Source organism: Lontra canadensis, unplaced genomic scaffold, assembly GCF_010015895.1.
Source record: "Lontra canadensis isolate GAN:19392208 unplaced genomic scaffold, GSC_riverotter_1.0 scaffold1, whole genome shotgun sequence".
Classification (NCBI taxonomy): Eukaryota; Metazoa; Chordata; class Mammalia; order Carnivora; family Mustelidae; genus Lontra; species Lontra canadensis.
In genome coordinates, this window is record NW_022630995.1 from 22,885,242 (window position 1) to 22,899,394 (window position 14,153).

The window sequence follows — 14,153 nt, forward strand, 5'->3', positions numbered from 1 at the left end:
CTTTCTTTCACCATGATTGTAGAAAAGGAAAGAAACCACCAAACATGGTAGGGTAAATGTTCCAGATTAAAGAAGCTGGAGAACCGACAAATCATGTAAAAGACTGGCAAGAGTCCTGTTCTAAATGGTGTGTGCATGTGTACGTGGGGAAGGGGCCGAGTAGGCTCTTGTGAAAAATTCTTAGTTTGGAGATTCTGCTTCACGTGGTACCTCGGATGGAATTTTCTCTTGAGAACAAGGAGGAGCCCCAGGCACCAGGACCTAGGATTGTGCAAATACACTCTTTACAGTTTCTGCACATGACTTTAGAGCCTACAACACATGCTGCTTTTCCCTAGTGTGGTGTCTTCACCTCATATAAAAAATAAATAACAAGGGCAAGAGAGGAGCCAAGAGCTGGCAGGAGGAGTGGATGAAAGTCACTCTACTTAATGATCTGCGGACAGTCGCTCCAGGCCTTGGCTTTCCTTTTGGCCAAAGCCAGCCAGGCTGGTTCTGTTGACACAGGGGCAGCATCCGGGGTTGAGAACCTCTTTGTGACTTCTTTCACCAGCGGCGCGGGGGGCGCTGAATCCGAGATCTCCACTGGGTTGCGTTTTGAAGGAAAAGGATAAGTGTAAGTCAGAGCCACGTTCTGAGGTGATAGAAGTACAAGATTCAGAAAGGAAACCCCGTGAGACACTGGGCATCTTTAGTGAGAAGGATTAGGGAAAGAAAGCAATGTGATCAGAACTACTGCTTACAGAACTATAGTGCAGCTGCTTTTAATCTCAGAGTTTCTGGAAGCCTAATTCCTATCATGGAGGCATAGGAAATATGATCCATGATAGGAAATAAAAGGTAAATGCTATATTCTAGTTATCCAGCTGGTCAGTTCCATGAAGAAAAACATCCAACCAGTAGCCTGAATTTATCTAACTGGTGAGGTCAAAAGTTACCCTCTCCACTGAGCAGGCCTAGGCTACCCCCCACCCCCAGGCCCCTGCTCCTGCCAGCTCTGACCACTTCCAGGCTTGTCTCACAATTCTTTCTTCACCTGACCTTAAAGGCTTCTTAAGGTGAGGGATATGGGCTTATCTCTGAGTCCTATTTAGTGCCCGTGGCAATGGCCAACCCTTGAACAGAAGTCGGGAAATACTGATGGAAAAGACAAATATATCAGAACAAACGTTTGCTTCATTGAGCGGAGCCACTCTGAATTGCATTAACTCTCTGGCACTTCCACAGAAGTCACACAGAGAAAGGTGTGATCCCCGACTTTGGAATTTTATTTTGAAAGAATGATCCCTTTTACAACCCATATGGTTAGAACCCTCAGGTCTTGGGTGTAAGATCAAATGAAATTACATCCATGAAGTTTCTGAGAAATTACAGTGCTCCAAAGTGCTCTTCTAATACAGTTGTTTTTTTCTCTTCACCAAAATAATACATAGAGCTTCAAGGGCAGGACCTCTTTACGTCTCCAAACCTGAGCTAGCAGGTGACAGAGGCATAAAACAGCCTGGGTCTCTGGGTGGTTGCCCAGAAGGGAAAACAGGTGCTCTGCTAACCGCTGGGAGGAAGCTTGTTCCAAAACTCCTCTCCATCCTTCAAGTGATTTGTAACAAGGAAATAGTTTGAAACGTTACAGGATCGCTTTAACAGAATAAAGAATTTTTTTTTTAAATGTCTTTTTATGTGTCCTGAATATATTAACGCAGTGTTTCATAAACAACTCAGCTGGAAAACCTTGCCCTCTAAAGTCATGCTGGCCAGAAACTTGCTTTTTGAAATCCCCTCAGTGAGTGGAGACCATCCAGCTTTTGCCTGGCAACAGGACCCGAGTCCGCTTTTCAGCTCAGGTTTGAAATCAGCCCCTTTACAGACAACTCTTGCTCTGTCCTGAACCTGTCAAAACCCCACTCCACTGAATCGTACCTCACCTTCACCCTTTCCCCCATATCCTCTTATAACCTTGCCTCCTCCTCCCTTGAGACGATCTTAGGGTCTCCAGTCTCCGCCGCAGGAGCAGGTTAGTGCAGCTCACGCCGCGGGGACAAGAGGCCGCGGGGCGCGGCGAGGGCCCGGTCACATTCAGGAATTCGGGGGACCAGCGGATACCACACGGGGAGCTGGACACTGGCCGCGGCGGGAGGATTTACCCCGTGAAAACTGTCAAATGCTACAAATCCGAGGCCTCCCCGCTGCCCAAAGGGTGAGGGAACCGTCCACCAGCACACGCCCACGGGGGAGGCCCTGGTGGGATTTAGCAGACGCTGCTGCGAGAGGACGGTGGGTGGGAGGCAGCCTGCGCCCTGCGGGGCCTCGCGGGCTGCACTTGCGCTCGCTCTCACGGACACAGAGCAGCTCTGAGACAAGCCTGTCACCACGGCGACACAGGCAGGGACCTGCTCTCCCTACCTGTCACAGATGTAGGAAGCGTGTTGGCCTTTTTCAGCTGCTCCCTGCGCTCAAGCCTGGACGCGGCCGTCTCGGGCTGCTTCTCCTCCGGCGGGGCGCGGGCCTTGTGCGGGGACCCGGCCCTGCCGCCGCCGCCGCCTCCGGGCTGCAGGCCGCCGCCGACCTGGGGGAGAGTCGGGCACGTGGGTCGTCAGCCTGGGGACACGGGAAGACTGACCGTGCAAGGCCATGGGGCCTTCTGCCCGCCAGCCCGCAACCTCTGCCCGTCGCGGGGCAGCTGCACCGCACCTGGGAGCAGCGCGGAGCCTCGACGCCCAACCGCGGAGCAGCTCAGCTCAAACGGAAGCCACTTTGCAGAGGCCTGTCGAGCGGCCCCGCAAATCGGGGCTGCAGACAAGACTCCTGATCTTCCTCCCAAGGCCCTGCTCAAGCGCGATCCCGCTCCTAGTTCTCGTGTGACTGCGGGCCTGGGTCCCTGCTCCTCCGGGAATTCTACCGAGTGCAGGTAACGGAAGAGCACGAGGAAACCAGAGTCAACCCCGGAGCCACCGCCCCCGATGAGCGGGGCTCGGGTTTCTGCTCTGGCCCAGGTGCTCTCGGCCACTCAGCCGGTTTGTTTCTGCTCTGGCTTTTCTCTTCCCATAAGCCTGGCAACCTGAAAGAGAGCCAAACTCAGGGACGGCAAAGTGAAAGCTGCAGACGCACACTCACGTTCTCTCTGGAGAGCTTTTCTGCCTGCTTGGCCTCCCTGGCTTGCTTCTTCTCCTCCCGCGTCGCCTGCTGCTCCCGAAAGCCCTTCTGCTTCTGCAGCGCCAACGTTATCCACAGCGGCTGCGCGGTGTCCGCCTTCTCCGCGACTTTGGAGCCATCCAAAGAGTGCCTGCTCTGAAGAACCGGCTTTTCTGTGGAAAAAGAGACTGAGATATTGTGATTTATCTTTTTAAAGATTTATTCATTTGAGAGCGCGAGCAAGGCGAGAGACAGAAGCCGACTCCCTGCTGAGCAGGAAGCCCGAGGCGGGGCTGGACTCCAGGACCCTGGGATCATGACCTGAGCCCAAGGCAGATGCTTCACTGACCGAGCCACCCAGGCGCCCCAATATTGTGATTTAGAATATGTACTTGGGGGCACCTGGCTGGCTCAGTTGGTACAGCATGGGGCTCTTGATCTCTGAATCATGAGTTCAAGCCCCACACTGGGTGCAGAGATTAAATAAACTTTAAATAATTTTTCTTAAAAAGAAATATGTATTTGGCCTTTGTGCCCATTTCTAGAGCTCAGAGCTCCGAAAAACCCTTGGAATTTCCTAAGCAATGAGAGCATGAGGTGTCTCTTATTCCATTAAAGAGATGACTCTGGGAGCAACACTAAGAATGGGGCCGGTTGCCAGAAGAGCCAACCGCAGGACTAGAGAGGCTGGATCTTTGGTTCCCACCCCCCAATCTGCAGGAGGGGAGAGGGACTAGAGACAGTTCAGTTGCCAATGACTGAGGATTTAATCAGTCACGCCCATGTAATGAAGCCTCCATAAAATTCCAGAAGGAGGGCATTCAGGGAGTTTCTGCTTGGTGAACACGGAGAGATTTGAAGGGACCGGTGTGCTCTCGGAGCAGAGAAGCTCCATACCATCCCCCATAGCTTGCCCTTCTGTATCATTTCCATCTGGCTGTTCCTGAATTATAGTCTTTTGTAATAAAATGGTCATCTAGAAAGCAAGATGTTTCTGAGTTCTGTGAGCTACTAAAGAAAATTAACTGAACTCAAGGAGGGGGTCAGGAGAATCTCTGATTTCAAAGTGGATCGGAAGCACAGGTGATGGCCTGGCCTTGGAAATGGCATCTAAAGCGGGGACAGTCCTGTGGGACTGAGCCCTTAACAGGTGGGGCCTGATGCTATCTCTAGGTAGACAGTGTCAGACCTGAGCTGAAACGTGTCTGAGGATCGTCTGGTGGTTTGGAGACCTGCCCTCCCAGCACGCCGAGCCCCCACCCCGCCCCTGCCCCCCACGGATCTGTGATCAGAACCGGGAAAGGCGGAAAGCAGGTTCGCGGTGAGACTGCTCACTTATCTGGATCCCGCACCCCCTACAGCTTATGACATGAAATACTCAACGGCCTTTCCTGAAATGAACTCTGTACGGATGCCTCAGAGACTTCTCTGCATGGGGAGGTAACATCTTTGATCAACAGAAACACAGAAGCATTTTCTTTCCCTCAAAATGGAAGTAAAAATAAGATCTCCAGTGTCAGAAAATCTCAGGCCTACAGGGGACCCAGGCTGTTATTTGATTTATTGTTCTTATTTATTGCTTTTCAACCCCTCTCCAAACATCCTATGTGGAACCCCAAAGGATGGGAGAGATACAAGGGAGGCTGTTCTACCTGGTGCGGCTGCTGGAGGAAACTGTGATTTTGGTCCAGTGCTCTCCCCTGACAGACTGGAGTGTAAGCATACAGCAAGCCAGGGTCATGCTGGGGGTCACCCCGCCGTTAGCGCCCAGGCTGAAGTTTGAACCTAGGACTTCTGATTTCCAGTCTGTGCTTTTCTTATGGCTGATGGCCTCCCCCGTGTGACCTGGGCAAACGCGCTCCGCAGGAGATGGGCAGCAGAGGTTGAGTAATTAGGCTTTTAAACTGAGCAGCCCTGGGTCTGACCTCATGTCAAACTAAAGTTACTTGAACCTCCTTAAGGTCTTCTAATCCCTAAGTAGAGATGATAATGGCGCATACCTCCTCAGGCTGGCCAGAAGATGAAGAGATCGTGGGCATCAGAACATTCAGAGCAGCGCTTGGCATAGAGTAACCGTTTTACAAGTGACCTGTTCGGTTTTTGAGAATCATCCCCTTCTTTTCCCTCAAGTAAAAATTATGCCTTTTTAGAGATAATCATTCTGTTACTGAATCCTTTACTATCTCAAAGGAAAAGGGCCCACTATAGTCCTGCTCTTTTGAAATCTACTAGAAGTTCACAGTTTGATGATCTAGAACCTTACCAAACAGGGCTCTCAGGCAACTCGACTTTATAGGAGAAGAACCAAAGAAAATCAAATTAGGAATTCAAGCACAAAAAAGGGGCAGATTCTGCTTTTCTGTACCTTTTAGATCTCTAACACTACACAAAGAGAATGCCTATTACAGTGAGTCTTGGTGGTTACACTATCCCTAATCATCAAATAAAGATTCAGGTATGATCTAACACAGTGAAGAAAACTGGCATACTTCGGAAGTATTTAAAAAACAAAATCCCTGAAAGGTATTTTTTATTAATCTTTAGTTAACCAAAAAAATTAAATACAGTTGACCTTTGAACAGGGGTTTGACCTGTGCAAGTCTACTTCTATGTGGATTTTTTTTTTATAAATACAGCACAGTACTGTAAATGTATTATCTTTCTTATGTTTTTCTTAATAACATTTTTTCTCCAGCTTACTTTATTGTATAAATACAGTAATGTACAAAATACAAGTTAATCAACTGATTACATTATTAGTAAAGCTTCCAGTCAGCTGTAGGCTATTAATAGTTAAGTTTTGGGGAAGTCAACCATTATACACTATTTCAACTGTGCAAGAAGTTAGCGCCCCCTAACCCCCATGATGTTCAAGGGTCAAGTGCATTCACCACTTTAAGCATAATGCTTAACTGAGAAGCTCTAGATACATGGGGACTAATTTAATAAATTTTGGGTTTTTTACTCAAGGGCCGTGTAACACCTGTTTGTAAAATGTCTGAAAACCAAACTGCCAAGATCCAAATGGTTTCTATTTAAAGCAATTATGTAAAGGGATTCCTACACTAAACATTCCATCTGAAGGTCATTAAAACCACTGGCCAGTTTCCTGACAACAGTTTGACAGGTGTTTTATCACAAGGGTCAAAATACCTTTAAAGTATAATTGCCAATTTTTTTATTTGAAAAGGTAAATCACTAGTCAGATTTTTATTTCCTTAGAACTGTGGCTTGAATAGCATGTTTTGGAGTTATGACCGGACTTTAAAAAGGCTCTAATACATTATGAGAAAGGGCCTAACAGGTCCGGATTATAGCTGGGGATCAATAAACAGAAAACATCTGAGGAAGGTAAAATGGGGCTCCTGTGAATTTCAGCCAAGGCTGCCCAAAGGCCTTCAACGTACAATGGCACTGACTCTCATATCCTGAAGTAAAGTTCTAGATCACCGACTTCGGACTGGCCCAGACAGCTACCACAAGGTCATGGAAAAATCAGAGTTGGGGGAAGAAGAAGCCAGGGTTATTCTTTCTCATTCTGAACTCAGTGGACGAGGGGAGCCACAGGCCATTCAGATGCCCTCCTTCGGGTTCTGGGGACACAAGCAAGTCCATCCCGGCCTTACAGGGTTTGAACCACAGCTCCTGAAGGCAGTAAGTTCTTGGAGAAAGGGCCACTTATTATCGGTTCCACACACCATAAGGAGGTGGAAATTTCAGAATGAGATGACCTCTAGAGGACAAACGGGGGATCACCTTTGTTATTTTCATTCCCACGGGGGCAGATTCAGAGTCAAAGCCCTCCCAGTGGCTCAGCCTATGGATTGGTTCTCACTGGCCTCAGCCTTGGGGATGGAAGTCTCTTTTACACCAGTGGCCTACAAAATAAAGGGTGTGTGCGCCCTAGGGAATGTGTCTGGCCATTCACTGGGGCTAAGTTAGGAAGAAAAGGTCAGAATTTGAGTATGTTTAAATTAAAAAGAAAAATGAAATTAAGCTTTTCTAATATTTAATATTTAGACTGGCACAGACATCCTCACTCAGGCCATATTGCAGAAGGCCACCTAGAACAAACAGCATGTTGACAGCGCCCCCCCCCCCCCCCCCGAAGGTGGAAGCTCCAAGTGCAGGGAGGGGACAACTACTAACGCTGTCTCTTGTCGGCTCTCCTCACTCCTTTGCTTTTAGCATCCTGTGAGGTTGCTATTAATACAAACACAAGAACCTAGCAGAGCTGACAAGCTCTTTGCCCGCTGCTTTATGACAAAGCCAGAGCTGTCAAGCAGCGGGCCAAAGAAAATAAAAGGAAGCACCATGATCTGCAACAGATTTATGTCCCCGTTGTTTCAGTGAACTTCACCCTAAATGCACGCGGAGCTCCAGGGGTTTTAGCTAATGACAGCACTACAGGCACACAATTAACAAAGGAAATTGGAGATCCAGGCTTTAACATTTTTATTCTGATGAGGGCGTTCAGTCCAACACACCCTCAGCCTGGCCTAGTGTGGGGTGGGAAAACCTCAGTGGTCTTTAGACGGTACGCCCAGGGCATGAGGACCTTGCTTCTTTTCTAGCAAATAAAGAAAAATTCAGTTAGCAGAGCCTGACAGCCCAGAATCTGGATCCTGGGTAAGAAAACAGGGGCAGTAACGGTTTTTGGTAGAAAATTACAATAAAGGGACTTCTCTATGAGAAAGCAGCACAACTGTTATTTCTCTGGGGAGAAGCTAAGGAGAGTGATAGAGTCCCCCCAGACAGTGAGAGGGACTTTGAGAGGGAGATCATGAGAGCTAACGACACAAAAGCTAATGTCAAAACTGAAAATGGGGCTCCAGTTAAGACGGCAACATAGAAGGATCCCGAACTCCCCTCCTCCTCCTCGCATGGACACACCCAATATACAGCTACATATGCAACAGTTTCCTTTAAAAGAAATCCAAAAACTCCTACAAGTTGTGTGAACGAGAAAAACCCCATGTGGAAGGAGGCTGGAGAAGCTGGAACACAACCTCACCATGAACCCACAACTGGGAGAGAACTCACAACTCCTATCTTCTCCTTGGGGAGCAAAGGGTTTGGACTCCACATCTGGTACCCCAACTTCTCAGACTTCTAAGAGCTAGGGCCCCCAAAACACCTAGCTCTGAAGGCCAAGGTGGGGGCTGCCAGTGCGAGTCCCGCGAGGCTATGGGGAACTACGGGACAGCTCTTACCCGCTTGTGGGACTACCATGGTGACCCCCCAGGGCCCAGCACAGAAGGAAAAACAGAAACACAAAGAAAAAACTGAGATTGGGCTTCTCATCAGCAGGACAAACAGAAATTAGGGAGAAATGGTCTGGAGACTGCTGGATCAACCTGCCGTCTAAGGCTTGGTTAAAAAGGACAATGAGACCTTCCTTCCGTAAGGCAAGCCACCACAGCAATACTGCTGGGCAAACAGCTCTTTTCTCTGCAAAAATCACTAGCCACCTAAACAGTCCAACAAAAGAAAAGGCCTACGGGTTTCCTAATAAACCTCAGGGGAGAATTTCTCTGAGAAACAGAACTTCTGGACTATCTTTCTGAACGGTTACCTCCAACCGTACAAAATAAAAAAGTATCCTATGAAGTTCTCAGGGGCCCAAGGCCACTCTGGAGAAACAGGAGGGTCGGCAGCTGCTCTGCAGGTTCTAGCAGGCGGCCTCAAGAGCCAGGCTGCGGGGCGGAGGGGGTCCCGCAGCAGCGCGTTTGGCCCAAACTGCCGGGGAGCGGCCCGTGCACCCAGAAGCGCCTCGGGCGACGCTGCGGCCGCAAGTCCGTCCCCTCCCGCCGGAGCCTCCTCCGGGGAACCCGTTCGGACCAGCCCCGCACGGCCCGCGGAGGATTAAGGACACGCGCTAATCAGGCCGGCCTCTCGTGTCCACGGCCGACCCCCGGCGTGTCGGTCCGGGCGGCAGCAGCGGCCCGCCCGTCGGTCACGTCGCCGGCCCTGGGCAGCCGAGGGAGCGACGCGCTGGGTGGGGACCGTCGAGCCGCCGCCCCGGCTCCCGCTGGGCCCCACGCGCTGCGCCGGAGCGAGGCCGAGATGCCCCCGACCGCCACCTACCTCTTCTCCCGGGCTCGGGGGTCGGGCAGGGCTTCTCCGGCCGGGCGGCCGGCGGAGCCGGGGAAGCGGGTTTGCGCTCGGGCTCCACCGCCTCCTCCTGGTCCCTCGGCGGCGCCTTCCTCGGCTCCGGGGGCGGCGGCGGCGACGGCGGCCGGGGCTCCCTGCTCTGCTGGGGCTCCCTGGCCGGCTCGCCGGGCTCCGGGTCCGGCCTCCCCGCCCGGCGGGCCAGCAGCTCCACCAGGTAGGGCCTGCTCAGCTTGGAGAGCGGCGACGGGGGCGGCGTCTGACCCGCAGGCTTGGGGGCCAGCGCGGGCTTCGGCGCCAGCGGCGTTCTGTGGGCCGCGCGGTCGTGCTCCGCGGCCGGCGGGGGCCCCGGGGCGGCGGCGGGAGAAGGGGGGGCCCTTTCGGCCAAGTCCTTCCAGGCGGACAGGCCGGGCTTCCTCTCAGGGGGCAGGGACGGGCCCGGCTTGGCGGCCGCGGCTTCCGGCTCCTTCTCTCCCCTGGTGCCCCCGGGGGCCGGGGGGCCGCCGTCCGCGCTGTCCCCAGTGCTGCTGTGCCTCTTCTTCTTCTTCTGTTCCGTCTGCTGGTCGCAGTGGAAGCGCAAGGAGTAGTTGGTCCTTCTCAGTTTTATGCCAAACGGTGAGGCTTTTTCCTCCTGGCCGGGCATCGAGGGGTCTGGCTTCCCTCTCCCGCTGCTGGTCTCAGCGTCCGAAGTGGCCCCGGGCTCCGCATGGGCCACTGCCTTCTGCGGCGGGTAAGCAGGGCTGGGGACAAGGAAAGAGGGGAGGTCTTTGGCAAATTTGCACCCCTCCGTGGTGTCTGCTGGCCCTGGTTTCTCTGCACCCTTGGGGAGCTCGTTAGTAGCCAGGGGCTGGGGCACCCCGGGTCCCAGCGAGGCTCTTTTTCTCATGCTCTCTGTTTCTGTGTTCTGTTTGGAGGTCTCGGTGCCACCGTCAGAGAATTTCTGCCAAGCGGGCATAATAGAGAACTTGGCATTTACTGGGGGGGTCCTCCGGAGGTTCCCGCGGGAATCACTGCGGGCCCGGGGAGGGTGCTCGTCACCGGGCCGAGGCTGCTCGCCCTCCGCGTTCTTCAGGATCCTGGACCGAATGGACGCCCATTCGGCGAGGGCGGCCGCACTGCTCGGAGACTCCTGGGCGGCCCTGACCTTCCCGCTGCCTGCCCGGGGGTCGACAGGCGCTCGCGGCGGGTTCTCCAGGGCGGGGACGTCAACGTGCTTCTTTTCTTCCAAGCCCAGGAGGGACTTGCATGCCGTGTCCTTGATCTGGCTCAGGTTGACCGCCGGGCCGCAGAGCTGCGCTCCCGTGACCAGAATGGCTGTGTGGGGGACACTTAGGGAGGAGGGCAGGGCGTGGGAGGTCGCGCCGGCTCGCGGGGTCTTCGGCGCGTGGGGAGCAGAGGCAAGTCCCGCATCTCTCGCGGGTGTCACCGGGCTCAAATTGACTTTGGGGAAGAGAATCTGTTTCCCTCCCGATGACACCTGGAAAGTGTAGGGCCTTGGCATGCTCTGCCTCTCGTCCACTTCCTGCCACCGGAGTTCCTCCCCCTTTCTGTCTTTTTCTGGGGCAGCGGCTTCCTCCTTCTCCCCGGGAGTCTCTTCCACTTGCGCCTCTTGTTTCTGGGGAAGCTGCGCGCTAGTTTCTGGTCTCTCTTCCTGACGCGCACGACGGTCAGGCTCCGGACCGTCCCCGCGCTGTCCCTGCTGCTCTCTGGCTGGCGCGGCCTCCTGACTCTGCTTCTCGCCAATCTTAGATTCCTCGGAGCTTTCGCTTTGCTTCTCGGGCTGCAGGTGCTCTCGTTTCCGGGGTTTCTCTGCAAAGTCCATCTTCGGACTCCTCAAGCCCCTTTTTTCGTCCAGCTGCTGCCACTTCTCCTCGTGCACTCTCGCGGCTTCCCGACGCTCCCCTTCCAGCCTCCTCAGGGCCTCCACTTGCTCCCGCTTTCCCAGCTCTGCCCTCCTCCTGGCAGCTGCCTCTGCCTCCAGCCACCGCCTCTCCTCCCGTTCTCGCTGCTCCTCCTCCTCCTCCCGCCGCCGCTGTTCCTCTTCCAGCTGCCGCTGCTCTCCCTCCCGCCGCCGCTGCTCCTCTTCCAAACGCCGCTGCTCCTCTTCCAAACGCAGCTGCTCCTCCCTTTGCCGCTGCTGCTCCTCTTCCAGCTGCCGCTCCTCCTCTTCCCGCCGCCGCTGCTCCTCCCTTTCCCGCTGCTCCTCCTCCCACCGCCGCTGCTCCTCCCTTTCCCGCTGCTCCTCCTCCCGCTGTCGCTGCTTCTCGGCTTCCAGCCTCTGCTGCTCCTCCAGCTCCTCCTGCCTCCTGAGCTCCCTCAGCTGCCTCTCCTCCTGCAGCTGCCGCTGCGTCTCAGCCTCCGTGCCGCTCCATACCACCTGCTCTTCCTGTTGAGCAAGGCGATGGAGACGCAGCTGCTCTGGGGCCTCCAGGTGCCTTCCGTCCACCTGATCCCTCCACCCTTGCTCTTCCAGTCTCTGCCTCTCCTCTTGGCGCTGCCTCTCTTCTGCCTCCAGCTGTAGTTCTGCCCCATCTCCCTCGTCTTCTCCTTTCTCCTCCAAGAGTTCCTGCCTTCTGTTCTCCTCCCAAAGCCTCCTCTCCAGGGCCTGGAGTCTCTGCTCTTCCAGACGTCTCCTCTCTGCTGCCTCGGCCTTCTGCCGTTTGCACTTGGCCTCAAGTTCCAGCCAGTATTCCTCTTGGCACCTCTTCTCTTCTTCAGAGTCCAGCAGCTCTGGCTCTTCTTCATGCCAGACTGGCTTGTCTTCTCCCGAGTGTCCGTTCTGGTCTGGCGAGAGCTGATACGGAAGGCCACCATGTTCATTTGGTCCATCCTAACATTGGTAAGGAAAGAAAGAATTAGCCTTTTCCTTTCAAACAGGCAACCATTACCCACCCTATTCACAATGCCCGTGGCCCTCTTAATCTCAAAAGAAGGGGCAGTTATTCCTAAGTATAGAGCTCGGTAAACCCACGCCAGAACACTGGGAATAAATTGCACGGGTGGAGGAAAACACATCCCTTCGTGTTGACTTCTGGCCCCTTTGTTGGTCATTCTCAAGTTCCTTTTGCTGAATACAGATGAATCACAGGAGAACCAATAGTCCAGCATGAGAAAGATGAGAAAAATTGAGCTTTGCACGTCGTGTGCCCTGAAACCTGTGACCTCAAAGGCCACCCTAGTCAAACCAAAGACCCTCTGGCTGAGCTGTGGCAGGGGAGCTGGGTCACATGGCAGGGGCAAAGCCAACACAGAGGGCCTGGGGGCCCTCAAATGACAGCCTCTCGTTTTGGGGCCCACCAGCCCCCAGGCAGGCATGTTAGAAAGGGCAATGGAAAGTAAACGGGCCTGCCTTGCCCTGGTTCACTGCAACTGACCAGGTCCCTGATGAGGGAGACCTAGTTCCTTCTACTGGCCTCCATGGCACCGCCCTACTGGGTAGAATCAGCGGCCAGCAAGCATGGGCTGCTGCCTGGTCAGCTAGGATGGGCCCCTCATACCCTGGCAAGTCGCCGGTGCTTCTTGGACACCCTCTGGTTTTTTGGCTTTACGGACAGCTTGTGCTTGGCGGCACTGTTGTCCAGGCGAGCGATGGCTAGGGGGATGGCGTCTAGGTTGACACTTTCGATGGTTCCAGCAGAAGACAAGTGCCTTTTTGGCCGAGATGGTTTAACGGGAGCCACCTGTATGGGGATGAAACCACATGGTCCCCATCAGAGCCACAGCCGTTGCTGGAGCCAGCACCTGGCCCAGCCCGGCCCCGGGGATGGCTTCGAGCAGGTGGCGCTCACTGGGACAGTGAGGGGAGCACGATTTGTTCTGCCAGTGTTATTTGCATTAACTCATAAAGGTCATTTAACCTTTCACAGACTAATTTTCCTACTTTGAATAATATGGGGAGGGGGGAGGTTAGAGTAGATGGGGGGTAACAAAACATAGCCAGGGGGCCCAATCCTGCGCATAGCTTAATTTGGCACATAAAGTTTTGCGGGCACACAACCACGCCCACTGCCCATTGTCTTTGGCTGCGTTTGGGCTGCAAAGGAAGAGCAAACAAGGGGGAGTGTCCTGGTTGGACTCTATGGCCACCAAGCCTGAAATAAGTCATAGTTTGCTGAGCCCTGGACCAGCTCAACTCTGTACTAATGACTCTGTCATTTAAGACATGACCTGAGACACCTGCAAACATCCCTCAGCTTCTACCTTAGTCCCTCTGAGGCAGGGAATGTGTCTTTTTTCTCTTTTCAGTCCCCTTTATGACCACGTCGCAAATCTCATTTGGCAAGTGCTCAGTTAGTATTTTTAGGAGGAATAAAGGAACCGCAACAAACTAGATCGTCCGTGCTTAGGGTATGAAATTGGTACCCACAAAAATGTTCTAGCACAATCACTCCAAGGCCACGGAGCACTGAGTTGAGTGCACCAAGCCCATGAGAGGGCGAGGCCCTGGCGCAAAAAGGAAGGGCAGAAATGTACCACCCCGGGGGGGGGGGGGGGGTGAGGGCAGCCCCTCAGGGTGACCAGCAGCACCGGAATGCAGATGGGCGCACTCAGATACCACCACCCGGACAAACTGTACGCATCTAGGCAGGTCAGAGAGATCCAGCTCGGCCTGCACTCGGAGGCCACACTGAATGGGAGGAGAAGCCACACCTGCAACTCCTGAAAACGTACGGGCCAGACAGGCGGGCGGCAAGGGGAGGGCTCCCAGCTGCACGGCGCCAGCGCGCAGCAGAGGGCGCTCTCGGCCTTCCCTGAGGGGCCGGCCGCTCCCAGGCACGGGCGGGGCAGGAGCGGAGGCCGGGCCGGTGGGCCGCATTCATGCTAGCAATGCAGAGCCCGTGGGGCTTAGCGCACAGCTTCGTTTTTTGCGATTACCTTCCATATTCGTGCGCTAAAGATAAAGGACCAAGCCA

The 14,153-nt window shown here is 53.9% G+C and overlaps 1 protein-coding gene across 1 annotated transcript in view; it reads right to left on the minus strand.

Moving 5' to 3' along the window:
- Positions 1-293: 293 nt before the first annotated feature.
- CRACD (capping protein inhibiting regulator of actin dynamics) overlaps positions 294-14,153 on the minus strand; it is a 266,740-nt gene continuing 252,880 nt past the window's right edge. Inside the window, exons 8-13 of the mRNA XM_032851243.1 lie at positions 12,738-12,920; positions 11,687-12,070; positions 9,217-11,551; positions 3,112-3,302; positions 2,401-2,563; positions 294-585 (exon numbers count right to left, since the gene is read on the minus strand). Coding sequence (XP_032707134.1) covers positions 425-585; positions 2,401-2,563; positions 3,112-3,302; positions 9,217-11,551; positions 11,687-12,070; positions 12,738-12,920 — 3,417 coding nt within the window. The 3' untranslated portion in view covers positions 294-424. The remainder of the gene's footprint in view (positions 586-2,400; positions 2,564-3,111; positions 3,303-9,216; positions 11,552-11,686; positions 12,071-12,737; positions 12,921-14,153) is intronic.